Source organism: Pongo abelii, chromosome 8, assembly GCF_028885655.2.
Source record: "Pongo abelii isolate AG06213 chromosome 8, NHGRI_mPonAbe1-v2.0_pri, whole genome shotgun sequence".
Classification (NCBI taxonomy): domain Eukaryota; kingdom Metazoa; phylum Chordata; class Mammalia; order Primates; family Hominidae; genus Pongo; species Pongo abelii.
In genome coordinates, this window is record NC_071993.2 from 13,565,938 (window position 1) to 13,582,550 (window position 16,613).

The following is a 16,613-nucleotide window of genomic DNA, read 5'->3' on the forward strand; positions in this document are numbered from 1 at the left end:
AGACCTCAGCTCACTGCAACCTCCGCCTCCTGGGTTCAAGTGATTGTCCTGCCTCAGCCTCCTGAGTAGCTGGGATTATAGGCATGCGTCACCATGCCCGGCTAATTTTCGTATTTTTAGTAGAGACGGGGTTTCACCATGTTGGCCAGGCTAGTCTCGAACTCCTGACCTCAGGTGATCCACCCGCTTTGGCCTCCCAAAGTGCTGGGATTACAGGTGTGAGCCACCTTGCCCGGCTCTGTGTGACCTCACTTCTATGTGGAACCTAAAAATGTTGAATCCTTAGATGTGGAGTAAAATGGTGGTTACCAGGGGCTGGGAGTAGGGGATGGTGGAGTGGGGAGGGAATCAGGTGTTGGACAAAAGATACGAAGTTGCAGTTACATAGAATAAGTTTTTGAGATCTATTGCACAGCATGGTGACTGTAGTTAAAAATAAAGTATAGTATATTTCAAAATTGTTAAGAGAATGTATTTCAAATGTTCTCATCACAGAAAATGATGTGTGTGAGGTGATGAATAGGTAAATTAGCTAGATTTGATCATTCCGTAATGTACACATATATCAAAGTGTCACATCATACCCCATAGTTATATACAATTGTTCTTTGTCAATTAAATATAAAAAATGTAAAAATATATATTTTAAAAAGATGCTCAGCATTATTAATCACCAGAGAGATGCAAATCACAACCACAGTGAGATACCACTTCACACTCACTAGGACGGCTATAATAAAACAAACAGACAATCACAAGTATTAGCAAGTGTGTGGAGACATCAGATCCCTCATACATTGCTGGTAGGAATGTAAAATGGTTCAGATTCTTTGGGAAACAGGTGTTTCCTCAAAAAGTTCAATATAGGCCAGGTGTGGTGGCCCACACCTGTGATCCCAGCACTTTGGGAAGCTGAGGCAGGAGGATGGTCGGAGCCCAGGGATTTGAGACTAGCCTGGGCTATATAGTCAGACTCAGCCTCTAAAAAAGAAAAAGCCAGGTGTGGTGTAGTCCCAGGCTAACTTTGGAGGTTAAGGTGGGAGGATTGCTTGAACCCAGGAGGTTGAGGCTGCAGTGAGGTATGATGGTGCCACTGCATTCCAGCCTGGGTGACAGAGCAAGACCCTGTCTCAAAAAAAAAAACAAACAAAAAATTCAACATAGAGTTATCATATGACCCAGCAATCCCACACCTACCCATATACCCAAGAGAATTGAACATATATGTCTGCACAAAGACTGGTACACAAATGTTTAGAGCAGCATTATTTATAATAGCCCCATAGTGGAAATAACTCAAAGGTCTATCACCGATAAATGGATAAATAAAATGCAGTCTATCCATGTAATGGAATATTATTTGGCAATAAGAAGCAATGAAGTGCTGATACCTGCTATAACATGGGTGAACCCTGAAAACATGCTGAGTGAAAGAGACCAGTCGCACAAGACCACACATTGTATGATTCCATTTATATGAAATGTCCAGAAGAGACCAATCCAAAGGGAGAGAAAGTAATTAGTGGTTGCCTCAGTCTGGGAACGGAGCAATGTTGGGGAGTGACTGCTCAGGGAGGCAGGGTTTCTTCTTGGGGTTAAGAAAATACTCTGGAATTAGATGGTGATGATGGTTGTGCAACTTTGTGAATCAACTAAAAACCAGTGAATTGCGTGCCTTAAAATAAAGTGGTGAATTTTATGGTATGTGAATTATAACTGAAAAAAGTCAATGAATGCTTAATGCAGAAAATAAGAAAAGAAGGAAACAGAAATTGCAATTGCAGCATCCGGAGATAATCACTGCAAATGTTTTGATGTAGATTTCCAGACTCTTATGTAAATCTATACATCTTTGGAAAATAAAGTGGGATCATGTAGCCCATATATTTTAGCAAAAGTTTTGTTTTTATATTACTAGTACTTTTCCTTTGCATTAAGAAATAGCCTCTGTAAGTATCAGTGGGTTTCTCCTCTATGTCTTGCCTTTCCACATTTCTCTGCCAAGCCATGCTCCTCTACCCTACTCTTTTCTTCAGGAGAACTTACCAAATTCATCTGCTCCACCTCCCCTTGGTACCTCCGCCTCCCCTTGGCGCCTCTGTCTCCCCTGAGCACCTGCCAGAGCTGTTAGAGGAACCGAGGGGAACTGAGGCCTCCTGGAGCATCATGTTTGTGGGACTCAAGGTGGTTCCAGAGGGCAGAGTGAAGGTCAAGGCCAGCGGAATTGGGTGGGCACGTACACTCCAGAGCATGCGTACAAGGGGAGGGGAGAGAGTGAGGTCCAAGGAACACACAACTGGGCCCAAGAAGGAGCTGGGGAAGGGCGCTGACAGGTAGATTATGTGGCCTGAGGGAGCAAGAGGTTCCGGTGTCGGGTCCTGGCTCTCCTCTTCCTTGCCCTTGCTGGGCCTCAATCCCAACAGCAAAGAGGGGCCCGAGTGTTGAACTTTTCCCAACAGCAACACTAACTGTCTGACTCCCAGGCTTGACCGACCTCCAGAGGTTTACCCGGGGGACTGGCCCTTCCAGATGCTTCTGTCATGCCACCTAGATGTCTCCATCAGAAGGTAAGGGACAGTGATGCTATCACAGGGAAAACTGAATTTGCTCCAATTCACTGAGGGAGAGTTCCCACCTAATTATTACTACTTCCAAGTTACTCATATCCCACTATGGGCTCTGAGGTTGGGGCCTTGCCCTATCTTCCACATCTCCTAGGGTTGAAGTTCCCAAACTTGAGTGTGCTCCAGGATCACCTGGAGGGCGTCATGAAACGCACCAGCCCCACTCCCAGAGCCTCTGAGCTGTTGGTCTGGGCTGAGGCTAGAGATATTGCATTTCTAGTACATTTCCAGGTGATGCCAATGTTGTTGGTCTAGGGAATCCCATTTCCAGGAGCACCGTTCAACAGCCTCACCTCTTTCCTGCTCCCCCAGCCACCTGCAGCAAATGTTTCCCAACTAAAGTGGGGGTCTCCAGTGATTTTGGTGGCTTTCACCATTCTGGGGATAGTTTGTCTGCCATTTCTGTCTCCCCTAATTCTTTTGGTGGATGGATGGATGATGGAGAGGGTAGGGGGTCGGGGGGTGGGGAATGAAGGAAGAAAAGGCACCAGAGCTTTAATAAATGCTAGACTGAGAGGCTGAGGCGGGAGGATCACTTGAGGTCAGGAGTTTGAGAACAGCCTGGCCAATGTGGTGAAACCCCATCTCTACTAAAAATACAAAAATTAGCCAGACGTGGTGGCATGTGCCTGTAATTCTAGCTACTCGGGAGGCTGAGGCAGGAGAATCTCTTGAACTGGGGAGGCAGAGGTTGCAGTGAGCCAAGATCACACCACTGCACTCCAGCCTGGGCGATAGAGCAATACTCTGTCTCAAAAAAAAAAAAAAAAATATATGATATAGCCAGTATTTATTTTCACACTGGTCATTCTGATCAAAAGCTCCCTCTTGGAATCACTCTGCTAGGTTCCCTTGGAAATTTTTTTTTTTTTTTCTTTTTGAGACAGAGTCTTGCTCTGTTGCCAGGCTGGAGTGCAGTGGCTTGATCTCAGCTCACTGCAACCTCCACCTCCTGGGTTCAAGCGATTCTCCTGCCTCAGCCTCCCGAGTAGCTGGGATTACAGGCGCCCAACACCATGTCTGGCTAATTTTTGTATTTTTAGTAGAGATGGGGTTTCACCATGTTGGCCAGGATGGTCTCAATCTCTTGACCTCGTGATCTGCCCACCTTGGCCTCCCGAAGTGCTGAGATTATAGGTGTGAGCCATTGCACTTGGCCCGGAAACATTTTAATAGAGAACCAGCTGTCAGGTTGAAGACACTACTTCCCAGCCTCTTTCTGGCAGTGTGTTAGTTAGGGACATTTCCAAAGAGATGATTCAAATAGCACACTTTAAACAAGGCCTGACACAGAACCAGTAGGCAACACATTTCTCTGGAAGTACATCCCACAGCATAGAGATCAGCAGTACAGGCTCTAGATCAGAAGGTCTGGGGTTGGATCCTGGCTCTGCTACTTGTTAACTATGACTTTGGGCAAGTTACTTAAGCTCTGTGTAACTCAGTCTTCTCACCTGTGAAGTGGGGATGGGGATAATAGTACTTCCAGGCTTATAATGGATAACGGAATCATTATCTGTAAAATACTTATGACAATGCCTAGCTCATAAGAAGCATTTAATTAACATGTGCTATCATTCCTAGTTCAATGCTTTTGTGCAAACTGAAATATAAAGATCACTGTAAAGGCAAATCACATGGGCTGGGCCCCCACTGGGGTTATTCTGGATGCTTCTCTCCACTAATAAGGCTACTTGACAGGCAAAACAGATGCTAAGAATGTGAGTTGGACTCATATTCCCTAGGTTCAATCCTGGCTAAAAAAACTCCTTCTTAGTTATGTGAGCTGAAAAACTCCTTCTTAGTTATGTGAGCTAGAAGAAGGTGCCTAATTTCTTTCATCTGTTAGGTGGGGACAGGCATGATATCTACTTTACAGGATGGTGTGATGGTTAATACTGAGTGTCAACTTGATTGGATTGAAGGATGCAAAGTATTGATCCTGGATGTGTCTGTGAAAGGGTTACCAAAGGAGATTAACATTTGAGTCCGTGGGCTGGGAAAGGCAGACCCATCCTTAATCTGGGTGGGTACAATCTAATCAGCTGCCAGTGAGGCCAGGATATAAAGCAGGCAGAAAAATGTGAAAAGGCTAGACTGGCCTAGACTCCCAGCCTACATCTTTCTCCCATGCTGGATGCTTCCTGCCCTTGAACATCAGACTCCAGGTTCTTCAGTTTTGGGACTCAAACTGGCTCTCCTTGCTCCTCAGCCTGCAGACGGCCTATTTTGGGACCTTGTGATCATGTGAATTTATACTTAATAAACTCCCCTTTATAGATATATATATGTATACACGCACGTATATATATACACACACATATATATATCCTATTAGCTCTGTCCCTCTAGAGAACCCTAATACAGATGGTTTCAAGGATGACCCGAGTTAAACTGCAGGAATGAAGCTTAAGAACAGGGCCCAGTGGCTGGGCGTGGTGGCTCACACCTGTAATCCCAGCACTTTGGGAGGCTGAAGCGGGCGGATCATCTGAGGTGGGGAGTTTGAGATCAGCCTGACCAACATGGAGAAAACCCGTCTCTACTAAAATTACAAAATTAGCCAGGCATGGTGGTGCATGCCTGTAATCCCAGCTACTCAGGAGGCTGAGGCAGGAGAATCGCTTAAACCTGGGAGGCGGAGGTTGCAGTGAGCCAAGATCGCGCCATTGCACTCCAGCCTGGGCAACAAGAGCAAAACTCAAAAAAAGGAGCAGGGTCCAACATGCACTGCAAGTCTGATATGTGTTTGACAGTATTCAGAGGGAGTTGACGCTACACATGGCTTGAGAGTTGCAAATCTGTTTCTCCAAAGCACATCATCTGCCAGGTCTGTGTAAAACTGCATAGATGAGGAAGAAGCATACGAGAGCACAATCGTGGCCTGAACTCGTTAGGTTCTTGGACTTGTTTACAGCAACCCACCCCACGTTTTATTTTTCTTAGTCTTTCTCTCCAAATTCCAAAGGCCTTGGCTGTATTGTTTTTTGAACTGATGTGTCAAATGCACTCACACCTCAGATGGGTTTCTTCTCAGCTTGCAAATAATGCATTTTTTATAAAGCTCTGTCTCCAGTTTCCTTTCAAACTACAGAGAGGATATCCTTTTCCTGTTAAGCTTCAGAATGATTTTTTTTTCCTTCAAAGTAAAGCATTAACCTCCAGAGTTCTGTAAATGGGTTTGATGTATATATTATGGGAGTAACAAGGAGCTGGATGCTGAAGTTTTCATTGGAGTTTATGTGATACATGAGAAGCCTGTTATAGTTCAAGATATTTCAGGTTTTCATAACAGTATCCAAGCAGTAAGCATTACATATATACTGATACATATACCACTGAGTTTTTTCCTTTACCTTTCTTTTTTTTAGTAAATGATACGTGTTCATTTTAGAAAACTTAAAACATATAATTTTTAAAAATCACATGCAATTCTACCAGCCAGAGATAACCACTGTTAACAACTTCCTTCTTTTTTCTGTACATGCTTGTAAATACTGCTCTTAAAAATGTGATCAGGCAGCCGGGCGCAGTGGCTCACGCCTGTAATCCCAGCACTTTGGGAGGCCGAGGTGGGCAGATCACGAGGTCAGGAGCTTGAGACCAGCCTGACCAATATGGTGAAACCCCGTCTCTACTAAAAACACAAAAACTAGCCAGTCATGGTGGCACGCGCCTGTTATCCCAGCTACTCAGGAGGCTGAGGCAGGAGAATCGCTTGAACCGGGAGGCGGAGGTTACAGTGAGCCGAGATCGTGCCACTGCACTCCAGCCTGGGCAACAAAGCAAGACTCTGTCTCAAAAAAAAAAAAAAAAGAAAAAGATCGCGTGCTGGTTAATTAACACATTGTCTATACCTTTTTAAAGCTGTAGGCAGCTATTGGTACATAGTTTTTGGATGCTGCAATTAGTCTGTGTTTGTAGTTACAATCACAAGTAACTTCATGAAAATAAGTGTTTTTGAAATTAAAAAATATGCGCAGGCAGAACATACTATTTAACAGTAAGTATATCATGAACATTCCTCTATGTCATTCAATATTCTTCTATACTAGTATATATTACAAAAAAAACCTTTCCCTTCTCAATGCAAAAGCAGCACATACTATTTAGAGATTTTTTTTTTTTTGGAGACGGTCTCACTGTCACCCAGGCTGGAGTGCAGTGTTACAATCATAGCTCACTGCAGTCTCAACCTCCTGGGCTCAAGGGATCCTTCTGTCTCAGTTTCCCAAGTTGCTGGGACTACGGGCTCACACCACCGCCCAGCAATTTTTTTTTAAAGAAACGGGGTCTTGGCCAGGCGCAGTGGCTCATGCCTGTAATTCCAGCACTGTGGGAGGCCAAAGCAGGCAGATCACCTGAGGTCAACAGTTTGAGACCAGCCTGGCCAACATGGTGAAACCCCGTTTCTACTAAAAATACAAAAACTAGCCAGGTGTAGTTGCGCATGCCTGTAATCCCAGCTACTTGGGAGGCTGAGGCAGAAGAATTGCTTCAACCTGGAAGGCAGAGGTTGCAGTGAGCTGAGATCATGCCACTGCACTCCAGGTTGGGTGACACAGCGAGACTCTGTCTCAAAAAAAAAAAAAAAAAAAAAAAAGAAATGGGTGTCTCGCTATGCTGCTCAGGCTGGTCTTGAACTCCTGGCCTCAAGCAGTCCTCCTACTTTGACCTCTCAAGGCACTGGGATTAGAGGCTAGAGCCACTGCACTCAGCCACTCTCTCACATTTTTTAAAGCATTTTTTTGGAGGGGCTTTTCTCCTGCTGATATGGTTTGGCTCTGTGTCCCCACTCAAATCTCATTTTGAATTGTAATTCCCACGTGTCGAGGGAGGGACCTCATGGGAGGTGGTTGGATCATGGGGTGGTTTCCTCAAACTGTTCTCGTGATAGTGAGTGAGTTCTCACGAGATCTGATGGTTTTCTGTTTGGCAGCTCCTCCTCTGTTTTCTGTTTCCTGCCCCCTTGTGAAGAAGGTGCTTGCTTCTCCTTCACCTTTTGCCATGACTGTTATGTTTCCTGAGGCCTCCCCAGCCACGTGGAACTGTGAGTAAATGAAACCGTTTTCCTTTATAAATTACCCAGTCTCGGGTATTTCTTTATAGCAGTGTGAAAATGGACGAACACACCTGCATTCAATCTTTCCAATGGCTTCGACTAATTTCGCCAGCTTCCGCCACCTCCTCATCCCTACCCCCGAAGTCACTGGATGCTTTCCAATCAAAAGTTGTCTCTTGGTCTTTGAGAGTGTTCACTTTTTCTTTTCTTTTCTTTTTTGAGACGCAGTCTCACTCTGTCACCCAGGCTGGAGTGCAGTGGCGCCATCTCAGCTCACGGCAACCTCTGCTGCTCAGGTTTAAGCAATTCTCCTGCCTCGGCCTCCTGAGTAGCTGGGATTACAGGCACCTGCCACTGTGCCTGGCTAAGTTTTTTAGTTTTAGTAGAGACGGGGTTTCACCATCTTGGCCAGGCTGTTCTTGAACTCCTGATCTTGTGATCCTCCCCCCGCCTCAGTCCCCCAAAGTGCTGGGATTACAGGCGTAAGCCACCATGCCCGGCCAGAGAGTGTTCACTTTCTAAAGCTGTATGCTATCATAATGACAGGGTCATGGTGCATGCAGGCTCCTGGCTAGAAGTCAGTGTCCAGCCAGTGTCTGGGAGTCAGTCGAACATTTAAAATAAGTCCACTGTGCCATGACTAGTGAACCGATCCCACTGGGGCAAGGCATGGGAGGAACGGGCTGTGGTTGAGGTTGCCAGGCAGCATTAATGGGGGCAGGTAGGAAGGACAAACACACTGGAACACCACGTGGTATGATGATAAAAACAAACACGAAATCTTAACAAGAGTCAAAGCAGCCTGTGACTATCGGTCCGTGTTCTAGGAAGCATCAGTGAGAGGCAGGAGGGGTAGAAGGTGGTACACCTTCACACTAGTGAAATATTTCCCAGAAGGACAGAGCACCGTTACCGTGTGCATCACCAGAGGGGGACGGGGTTAGCCTGGGTGTTGTTGAGTCACTTCTGATGTTCTCTGTCCAGTGGTTAGAAATACATCATTTTTGGAGGGTAAGTAATTTGATGATACACAGAGTAAGTGTCCTCTATTTTAATGTATTCTCTTTCTCCCTCCATTGCTAGAGTATAGCAGAAAATAGTTTTTCTAACTGAACCTGCAACTGGGCCACCACTTCAGTGAAACAACTCAGGATGTTTAATTTCCTGTGTAAAGTTGTTTTTCACTCCATGTTCACGGGGAGGGCGCTCCATGTTTTGAATGTCTTGGCACCGTGTTGGAGGACACACACAAATGCAAGGCTGGACGGCTGGTTTCCGACGCCTCCTCCCTTGATCGCACTTGTATCAGCTTCACTATTGGAAAGCATTTGAAAGGAATGATAAAGTAGCTTAGTTTCAAAGTTTAGGTTTAAAATGTCTCTATGTTTCAGTGAACAGTCCAAAATGGCCAAAAATAAAACAATTAAAAAGGCCTTTAACTATCAGGTCTATTTGGAATATCAATGTGTGTAAAGCATGTGGGGCACTACCCACTCCAAGCTCCATTTCTAGAACGTTCTTTTTTTTTTTTTTTTTTTTGAGACAGAGTCTCGCTCTGTCGTCCAGGCTGGAGTGCAGTGGTGTGATTTCGGCTCACTGCAACCTCCGCCTCCCGGATTCAAGCGATTCTTCTGCCTCCGCTTCTTGAGTAGCTGGGACTACAGGCACCCACCACCAGGATGGCTAATTTTGTATTTTTAGTAGAGACGGGGTTTCACCATGTTGGTCAGGCTAGTCTCGAACTCCTGACCTCGTGATCCGCCCACCTCAGCCTCCCAAATTACAGGTGTGAGCCACAGCGCCCGGCCAGAACATTCTTTTTTTTTTTTAAACTGTGATTCATTTAAACATTCTTTTTAATTTCACCAATAACAGAAATAAACAAATATGTATATACACACATATCTGTATATATTACTTTTGGGGGAATAATCAATTTCACGCATTCGAGGTTACAAAACATAATAGGAGTTGATCTGTGTAAATTCAAGTTGCTTTGAATCACTAGCGTTTATTAAATTCTCATGGAGTACAACTTGCATCTCTTTGGTCGATCTATTGACACAATTTCTCCAATTATAGAAGAGCGGTGAGGGGGCGGTATTAGGGGAAAAGGCAAGTCCATGTGATCCAAGACAATGGGATACAGCAGAAAGGAGAGCGCTGTAAAAGGCTCCTGATCCATCCTATGATAAGGCCACTGTCCAACCAGCCTGACCCTCCTCTCAGTCTTGGGTTCTGTGATAAAGGCTCTGGGTTTGGGCTGATGGGAGAAGGGGAGTCACTTCTGGTAACTGGCAGCACTGGGAGGCCAGGACTCACTGTAGTCAGAACGACTCGGTTGCATATTCATGGAAACCTCAGGTCCAACTTTAATCAGTCCACTCTTGGTGGGCAAAGGGGAGAGAGGGCATCCTGAACATGTTTTCACCAGGGCCTGAAATCTTAACAGCCTGACATCACAAGGCTCAGATTCCAGTGGAAAGATGGGTGACACACACACACATAAATAAGCAAGATAATTTCAGAGAGAGGCAAGCGATGTGAAGGGTAAGAGACCGTGACTTGATTGAGCCTGGCGTGGGAAAGTTGCGAATCCCTCTCTGATGATGAAGTGTAGCTGAGACCTGAGTTATGAGGCATGAATGGTGCTTGAAGTCTTGGCTGGTTTGGGACAAAGCTCCTGTTTCAGCTCTCTCTCTGGTAAGGCTGTTCAGGAGCACGAGATGCTGCTCCTCCCAGGGTTCTGCCATCTGTCCCTTTTCTTGTGACATTGTCTGAGGTGAGCTCTGCAAGACTAGGGTCACCGTTGCGCTCCCACCCGGCAGAACAGTGCAGGGCCCACCACAAGTACCTGTGGAATGAATGAATGAATGAATGAATGAACGAATGAATGGAGTAACTCACCTGTCTCCTCCAAATCGTCACACCCTGTGTTCCTTATCTTAGTGAGTGCAAGTGACACCCCTCCTGGTTCCCCAGCCAGAAACCTGGTGTCAGCTTTGACACATTCTTCCTCCTCCAGCCTGAGCTGATTCTTTCTCAGGCGTGGCTTTGTGGGTTTTGAGCCCCTTCCAACAGCCTCTTCATAGGATCCCTTGTCTTCAGTCCGCCCGTTCCTGCGAATGCTCCCTGCTTCAGCCAGGCAATCGACCTAAGATAGGACTCTGATCAAGACCTTTCCCTTCAGATGCTCCGCGGCTGCCCGCGCCGTCCCAGCCCCTCAGGATGGTGCAAGGCTAGCACAGTTTAGTACCAGGACGTGCCCCTGCCTCCCCTCTCGCCCTCTTCTCTTTTATCCCGAAACCAGTCGCCCTAAACACCCACCGTGTCTGCCCAGTTGATGTTCAGTAAAATGGTGCAGCTGAACTCGGGTGCTGCTGGGAAATGAGCCAGCTGTGTCCCCAGATCCTTGGGGAGGGAGGTTTGGGGGTGGAGGATAGGAGAGGTGACAACTGAGGCAGGTGTGCAAGTGTCTTCCAGGGGAGCCTCCTGTGTCGAAATGGGGTCCCCTGGCCATTGGGTTAGAGAGGTCTTCGAACTGTTCTGCCAGGATACCTCAAAGCACCCATCCCTGCCAGCCCTGTGGGATCAAGGGCATCCCAGAGGCCTTGGGCCAAAAGATACGACGTGGGTCCCTGACACAAGGGACCCCAGGAAGCTGGGGGCATCAGGGCAGAGGCGAGGACTGGAGCCTGACTCCAGCTTCAGAGCAGCGCGGACACCTGCAAGACTCACGGGCTGGAGCCCACATCTTGTTTTTGCAACAGCTCGCCCTGTGGCTCCCTGCCCAGGTGCGGGTGCCTTCCCAGGCAGCAGCTCCTGCCCCTACCCGCCCGCCTCTCCTCACAGCTGTCCCAGGCCCCTCTAAAACCAGGGGCCCAGAGTCAGACCCTGAATTGAACCTCCGAAGAAGCTGGATTCCAGCCCGCTGGTGCGGCCGGCTCAGAGCAGGGGACAGAGCACGCCCGCGGGAGGCGGCGGGGGGAGGGCAGGTGCCCGGCGAGGAGTGGCGCCCCCCTGTGTTCAAAGAGGAGAAGCGAGCGATTCTGCGGCTGCAGCCGCTCAGCGTCGGAGAAGATTGATTTGTCCGTCTGATGTGTTGTTTCCATAGAAGCAGGGCTTAACCTTTTAAGTGAAGATTATAAAGCTACCTAATTCATTTAAAATTAGGCTTCAAGCATCTCTGTACTTAACGCTCAAGTGTTTCTGTGGGACTTACTGTAGCCATTGATCTAACAGCCAGACAGCCTTTACAGCGTCTGAAGGCTTTCACTCTGGCAGCAATCTAGGTGGTCTCTTTATTTTTTAAAATTAACTTCATCAGGAGATATAACTTCTGTGGGAGATCATCAGAGTATTAATGATACCTTTTAATTAATGAACAGCACTGACTTCTCTTCATAAACACAGGAAGACCGGCACACAGGCAAGATCTGCACACACGTTCAATTAAAGTAATTTATTGTATTCTTCCAGATCAGACATAAAGAGCATCTTGGGAATTGATACCACAACACAATGTTATACACCATTTTCACAACCAGGCTTGCATTGAATTCTTTTTTAAAGAACATAGTAATTTTAAAAAATCTAAATATTTACATATTAATAAAACATATATACAGAAGATTGAGACATTATCCATAGATATGGATTTTTTTTTGCTAAGAAAGCCTATAAAAAGGTTTTCTGAATAATGTCTGAACAGTAGTCACAGTAAGTAAACACAATTTTAATTTACAAAATATGATTTTACTGTTGCAGTTTTGATACGTATTTCCAATGTGTAGATCCATTCATTGCACATATCTTTGGGTTGAACAAGCCCCACCTGTCCTCAAGTGCTGAACACTCCAAGCTGTGGCCCCGCCTTGGAAGGCAGTGCTTCTGAAGGTTCCCAGCAGATCTCTAACAGATCACAGTTGGAAGTTAGCGTTTCTGCCTTAACCAGCAACATACTCATCCTATTTTAACAGAGCGAAAGGTCACTAATTAATCTTTTCCCTTCCCTTGGGTAGTATTCCCTTGTGGGAGGCAGAGGACAGATTTTAAAACCCATGGTGCAAAAAACACAAGAGCCGCGGTTTGCAGTACTTCATTAGACCACTTGATAAAACAAAGGGACTGTTGTCAGGAAAGGGATTACTTACTGGCCATAAATGGAAAAAGGCTAACGAAAAGGTATGATGGAAATAATTTCTCCAAACCTTCCTTGTAGCCCCCCAAAAGAAGAAAAAGAAGCCACACATATACGAGATGTAACTTGTCTAGTAGTTAGACTGATTCTACAAGCCATGCCTAAAGCCAGCTTTTTGTCACAGTACACGGATGCCTTCTCTCATCTTTGATGACTGGCTGGTCTTTGGTGGAATAGGGTTTTATCCCAGAGGGTCCCTCCTATCTCTAGGTTTAGAGTTTCAGTGTGATGTGACATGAATACCTTGGATAGGGTAGTCAGGAAATTTGGGTTCTAGGCAGGGCCCCAGCCACGGAGGGGTTAACGGGCTCTGGGCAACCGCTTACCCTCATTCATCCTCAGTTTCCCTGGGTGGGACTGAGTAGCCTCTACAATAACTTTTAGTTCTTAACATTCTGTGCTTTGCCAAATCCAGGGCTAGGGGAAGGCATTGGAACTACCAGTGGACAGGTGTGAACCCCGGGTTTGGTGATCTGTAGTCCAAATTGTTTTCATGACAATTTTTGGCCTTTGGGTCAAGTGGCAAAGATTCAATGCAATTTGTTTTATACAATAAATGAAGTGTAAATGCAGTGTTTCTAAATAACACAGTGTTTTAAATTCACCATCTTATTAGAGAAAGAAATCTGGAGGTAAATATTTCTATAAAACAAATACCTGCATGGCAAGATATCTTTTTAAAATAAATCCAGATTTTCATAAATTAGTTTTATATAAAGTAGAGGGCAAGTATACTAGGAACCAAATAAACGATATAATATTAAGTACATTTTTAGCTAGTTGCCACATGGTGCCAAAGCCCTGTAGCATTCGGTTAAGACCATCTGTTAAAATGGCTGTCAGGTATCACGTAGATAATTGACTGGTTTTCTCACCTTTTAATTAGTTATTTTGTCATTGTGTTGACGCAACTTAGGTGAAAGGTTTTTCTTTCCTAAGAACTCACAGGTCATTTGCACTAACTCAGTTACAAATGGCTACTTGGGGGGCACTGATGTCATGAATGATTTCATCTTACAGGTCAGAGCTATCCTATCTCCCAAAACAACTTTTTCATCTTCTAAGATGATGAAGGTCTAATTAATTTTGGCCTTCACAACTGCTCTCTCAGCACTGGAAAGAGCCATTCTCCTTTATGCTGCATCTAAGCAATTTACATTAAAATAAATAAGTTTCAAAGCTCTACATTTACACTGAGGTTTTGAATGAAAACAGGGAAGAGAGAATCACTTCTTTATAATGGACAATGAACTAACTGAATCATATGCTGGACTTTTAAAGGGTAACAAATCAACCCTAAAAATGATTTAAAAAATCTTATACCAAATTGGAGGCTTGGTTATCACACATTACAAAGAAAGTATATGAAACTATTCAAACATGACAGGTAAACTTCACAGAACACCCACACTTTGCAGGAACCTGAAATGCTACGTGGATCTTTGCGGAAATTCAAACAGAAGTTACATATGCCACTGAACAATGTCCCTAAAATCAAAGTCTAGGCAATGAAACCTGGTTCTGTATCCTCCGTGTTTTCTCTCCTGGTGTCAAATATATTACCTACAACAGAGACAAGAAAATGAAGGAGGAGAGCCACTTCTCTAAGGAAGAGTTGTACATGTTTCTGTGACATGGCTGGAGGTGGGCGTTCTGGACAAGTAAAGAATTTACTGGGGAGGTGTCTGTGTTTCACAGTTAAGTCGCTAAGTTTTTAGCCAAGGCTTTAGTTGTCCTCCATGAGCAACTGTAGAAATTGGAAATTTGTAGTGATATTTTATGAGAAAGGCCACGAATGTGTGTTACTATTAGAGTATATCCACATATTGTCCAGTCATGGAAAATGGCCTAAAAGATAATTTACCTGCAAAACAGAATATTATGCAGCTATTAAAATAATGCATATGAAGATTTGCCATAAAGTGGAAAAATGCTTGTCAGGTAAAAATTAAAAAAACACGTAGGAAACAAAATTTTACATATTTTATCTCCACCGTATAAATAAATAAAATGGAGAAACATTTGTGAAAAATCATCCAATAATGGTTGTCTGTGGGTAGTAAAAGCAATTGAAATGTTCTTCCTTACACTTTTATTAATTTTTTAAAAGTATGTAAAATGCTAATTTATGACAATTGCTAAATCTAGATGAACATCCCCATTTCAAATTTGGAAGCCCCATTTTAAATTTTAGAAAGCACTGTTTTGATTTCACTTTCTCTATACTTTTTTTTTTTTTTAAGGCAAATTGTCCCCAGCTCCTGGGTGGCTTTTCTTGAGCCCCAGGCCCTCTCCACACATCTGCGCTGTAGCATTTATGTAATTCCTTCTGCCTCTCACACTAGTCTGAGGGCATTCGTACACCAGCACCCAACACAGGGCTGATTCTTGGTAGTTGCTCAAAAAGGCTTAGTGAATAGGGTTAAGGGGAAATAAGATAGATGCACTATAGAAGGTGAATCCATTTCTGTTAAAACCTGATGAACGGAAGGTTGCTTAAATGTAATGCATCCAAACAAATGTCATTGGACCTGCCGGTAACCCTACCCTAGTCACTTCTGGTTCATAGAAACACTTAAGCATTTACACCCCTTTCCCTGGCCCTCCCCCAAAGACACAATTTTGGAAGAAGGAAAAAAGACCTTAAAAAAGTAATAAAAGCATTGTTGAATCTTTAAGAAGAACTAACTGTTGCTAGCTCAGATAAATGGGATAATGAGAGTCTGTATCAGAGCCCTTGGTGGATCCTGTGGTTTGGACCAGTGAGGCTCAAGTTCAAGGATGAAACCACATGTACAAGAAAGGTGGAGTTCTTAAAGGGTACATGTGAGGAGGGGTGTTAGGAGCAGCACTGCATTCAAAGAAGCCAACCAGAATGGGGATTTTACTTTGGAGGCAATCAAGAGACACGCTATCAAGGTGAATATCAAGATTATTTACTTTTATTACTGCAAAATTTGAGCACCAATCTGAGACTTCTTTTCCTCCTTTTTTTTGAGATGGAGTCTCACTCTGTCACCCAAGCTGGAGTGCAGTGGCGCGATCTCGGCTCACTGCAAGCTCCGCCTCCCGGGATCATGCCATTCTCCTGCCTCAGCTTCTGGAGTAGCTGGGACTACAGGCGCCCGCCACCATGCCTGGCTAATTTTTTGTATATTTTTTAGTAGAGATGGGGTTTCACCGTGTTAGTCAGGATGGTCTTGATCTCCTGACCTCGTGATCTGCCCGCCTCGGCCTCCCAAAGTACTGAGATTACAGGTGTGAGCCACCGCGCCCGGCCTCTTTTCCTCTTTTCTAAATGATAAACGTTTTTATTTATCATGCTGCTTAGTGATTTGTATCAAATATCTATCAATAGTTTAATGAAAAGATCTGCAGGTGTGTTATACTAGTTTCTTCATTATGACCTCACAGCCTTGGCTAAAGTTTGAGAAAAGACTGGAAGAAATGAGTTTCAGCTGCAGTGAACCGGGCCGACTGACGACGAACATTTTAATTGTGAAGACTGAGACAGTGAAGAGGACCCCTAAAGGGATTAGCACATCCGTCATCTCTTAGGATCTTTAAGAAACATGCAGAGAAAAGCTGGCTTTGGTTTAGGTATGAGAAAGCTATACGGTATCATGGCTGGGAGTCGAGGGACCTCGGTTCCGGCCAGGCCGTCAACCAGCTGTGAGGCTGTGGGAAAGCCACTTAATGTTTCTGGGCCTCAGGCTTTTTTTCCTGT

The 16,613-nt window shown here is 44.7% G+C and overlaps 1 protein-coding gene across 36 annotated transcripts in view; it reads right to left on the bottom strand.

The window, feature by feature from the left end:
• Positions 1–8,826: 8,826 nt before the first annotated feature.
• Positions 8,827–16,613, bottom strand: part of BEND7 (BEN domain containing 7) — a 94,837-nt gene continuing 87,050 nt past the window's right edge. For 12 of the 36 annotated variants that reach the window (XM_054521932.1, XM_054521926.1, XM_054521962.2 and 9 more), the window contains one exon: positions 8,864–9,000. In XM_054521932.1, the coding sequence (XP_054377907.1) occupies positions 8,879–9,000 (122 nt within the window). In that variant the 3' untranslated portion in view covers positions 8,864–8,878. Of the gene's footprint in view, positions 9,001–9,690; positions 10,541–10,642; positions 10,841–12,133; positions 16,610–16,613 lie in introns of those variants that run through there. The other 24 variants (XM_054521957.2, XM_054521960.2, XM_054521949.2 and 21 more) reach the window with 14 other exon arrangements.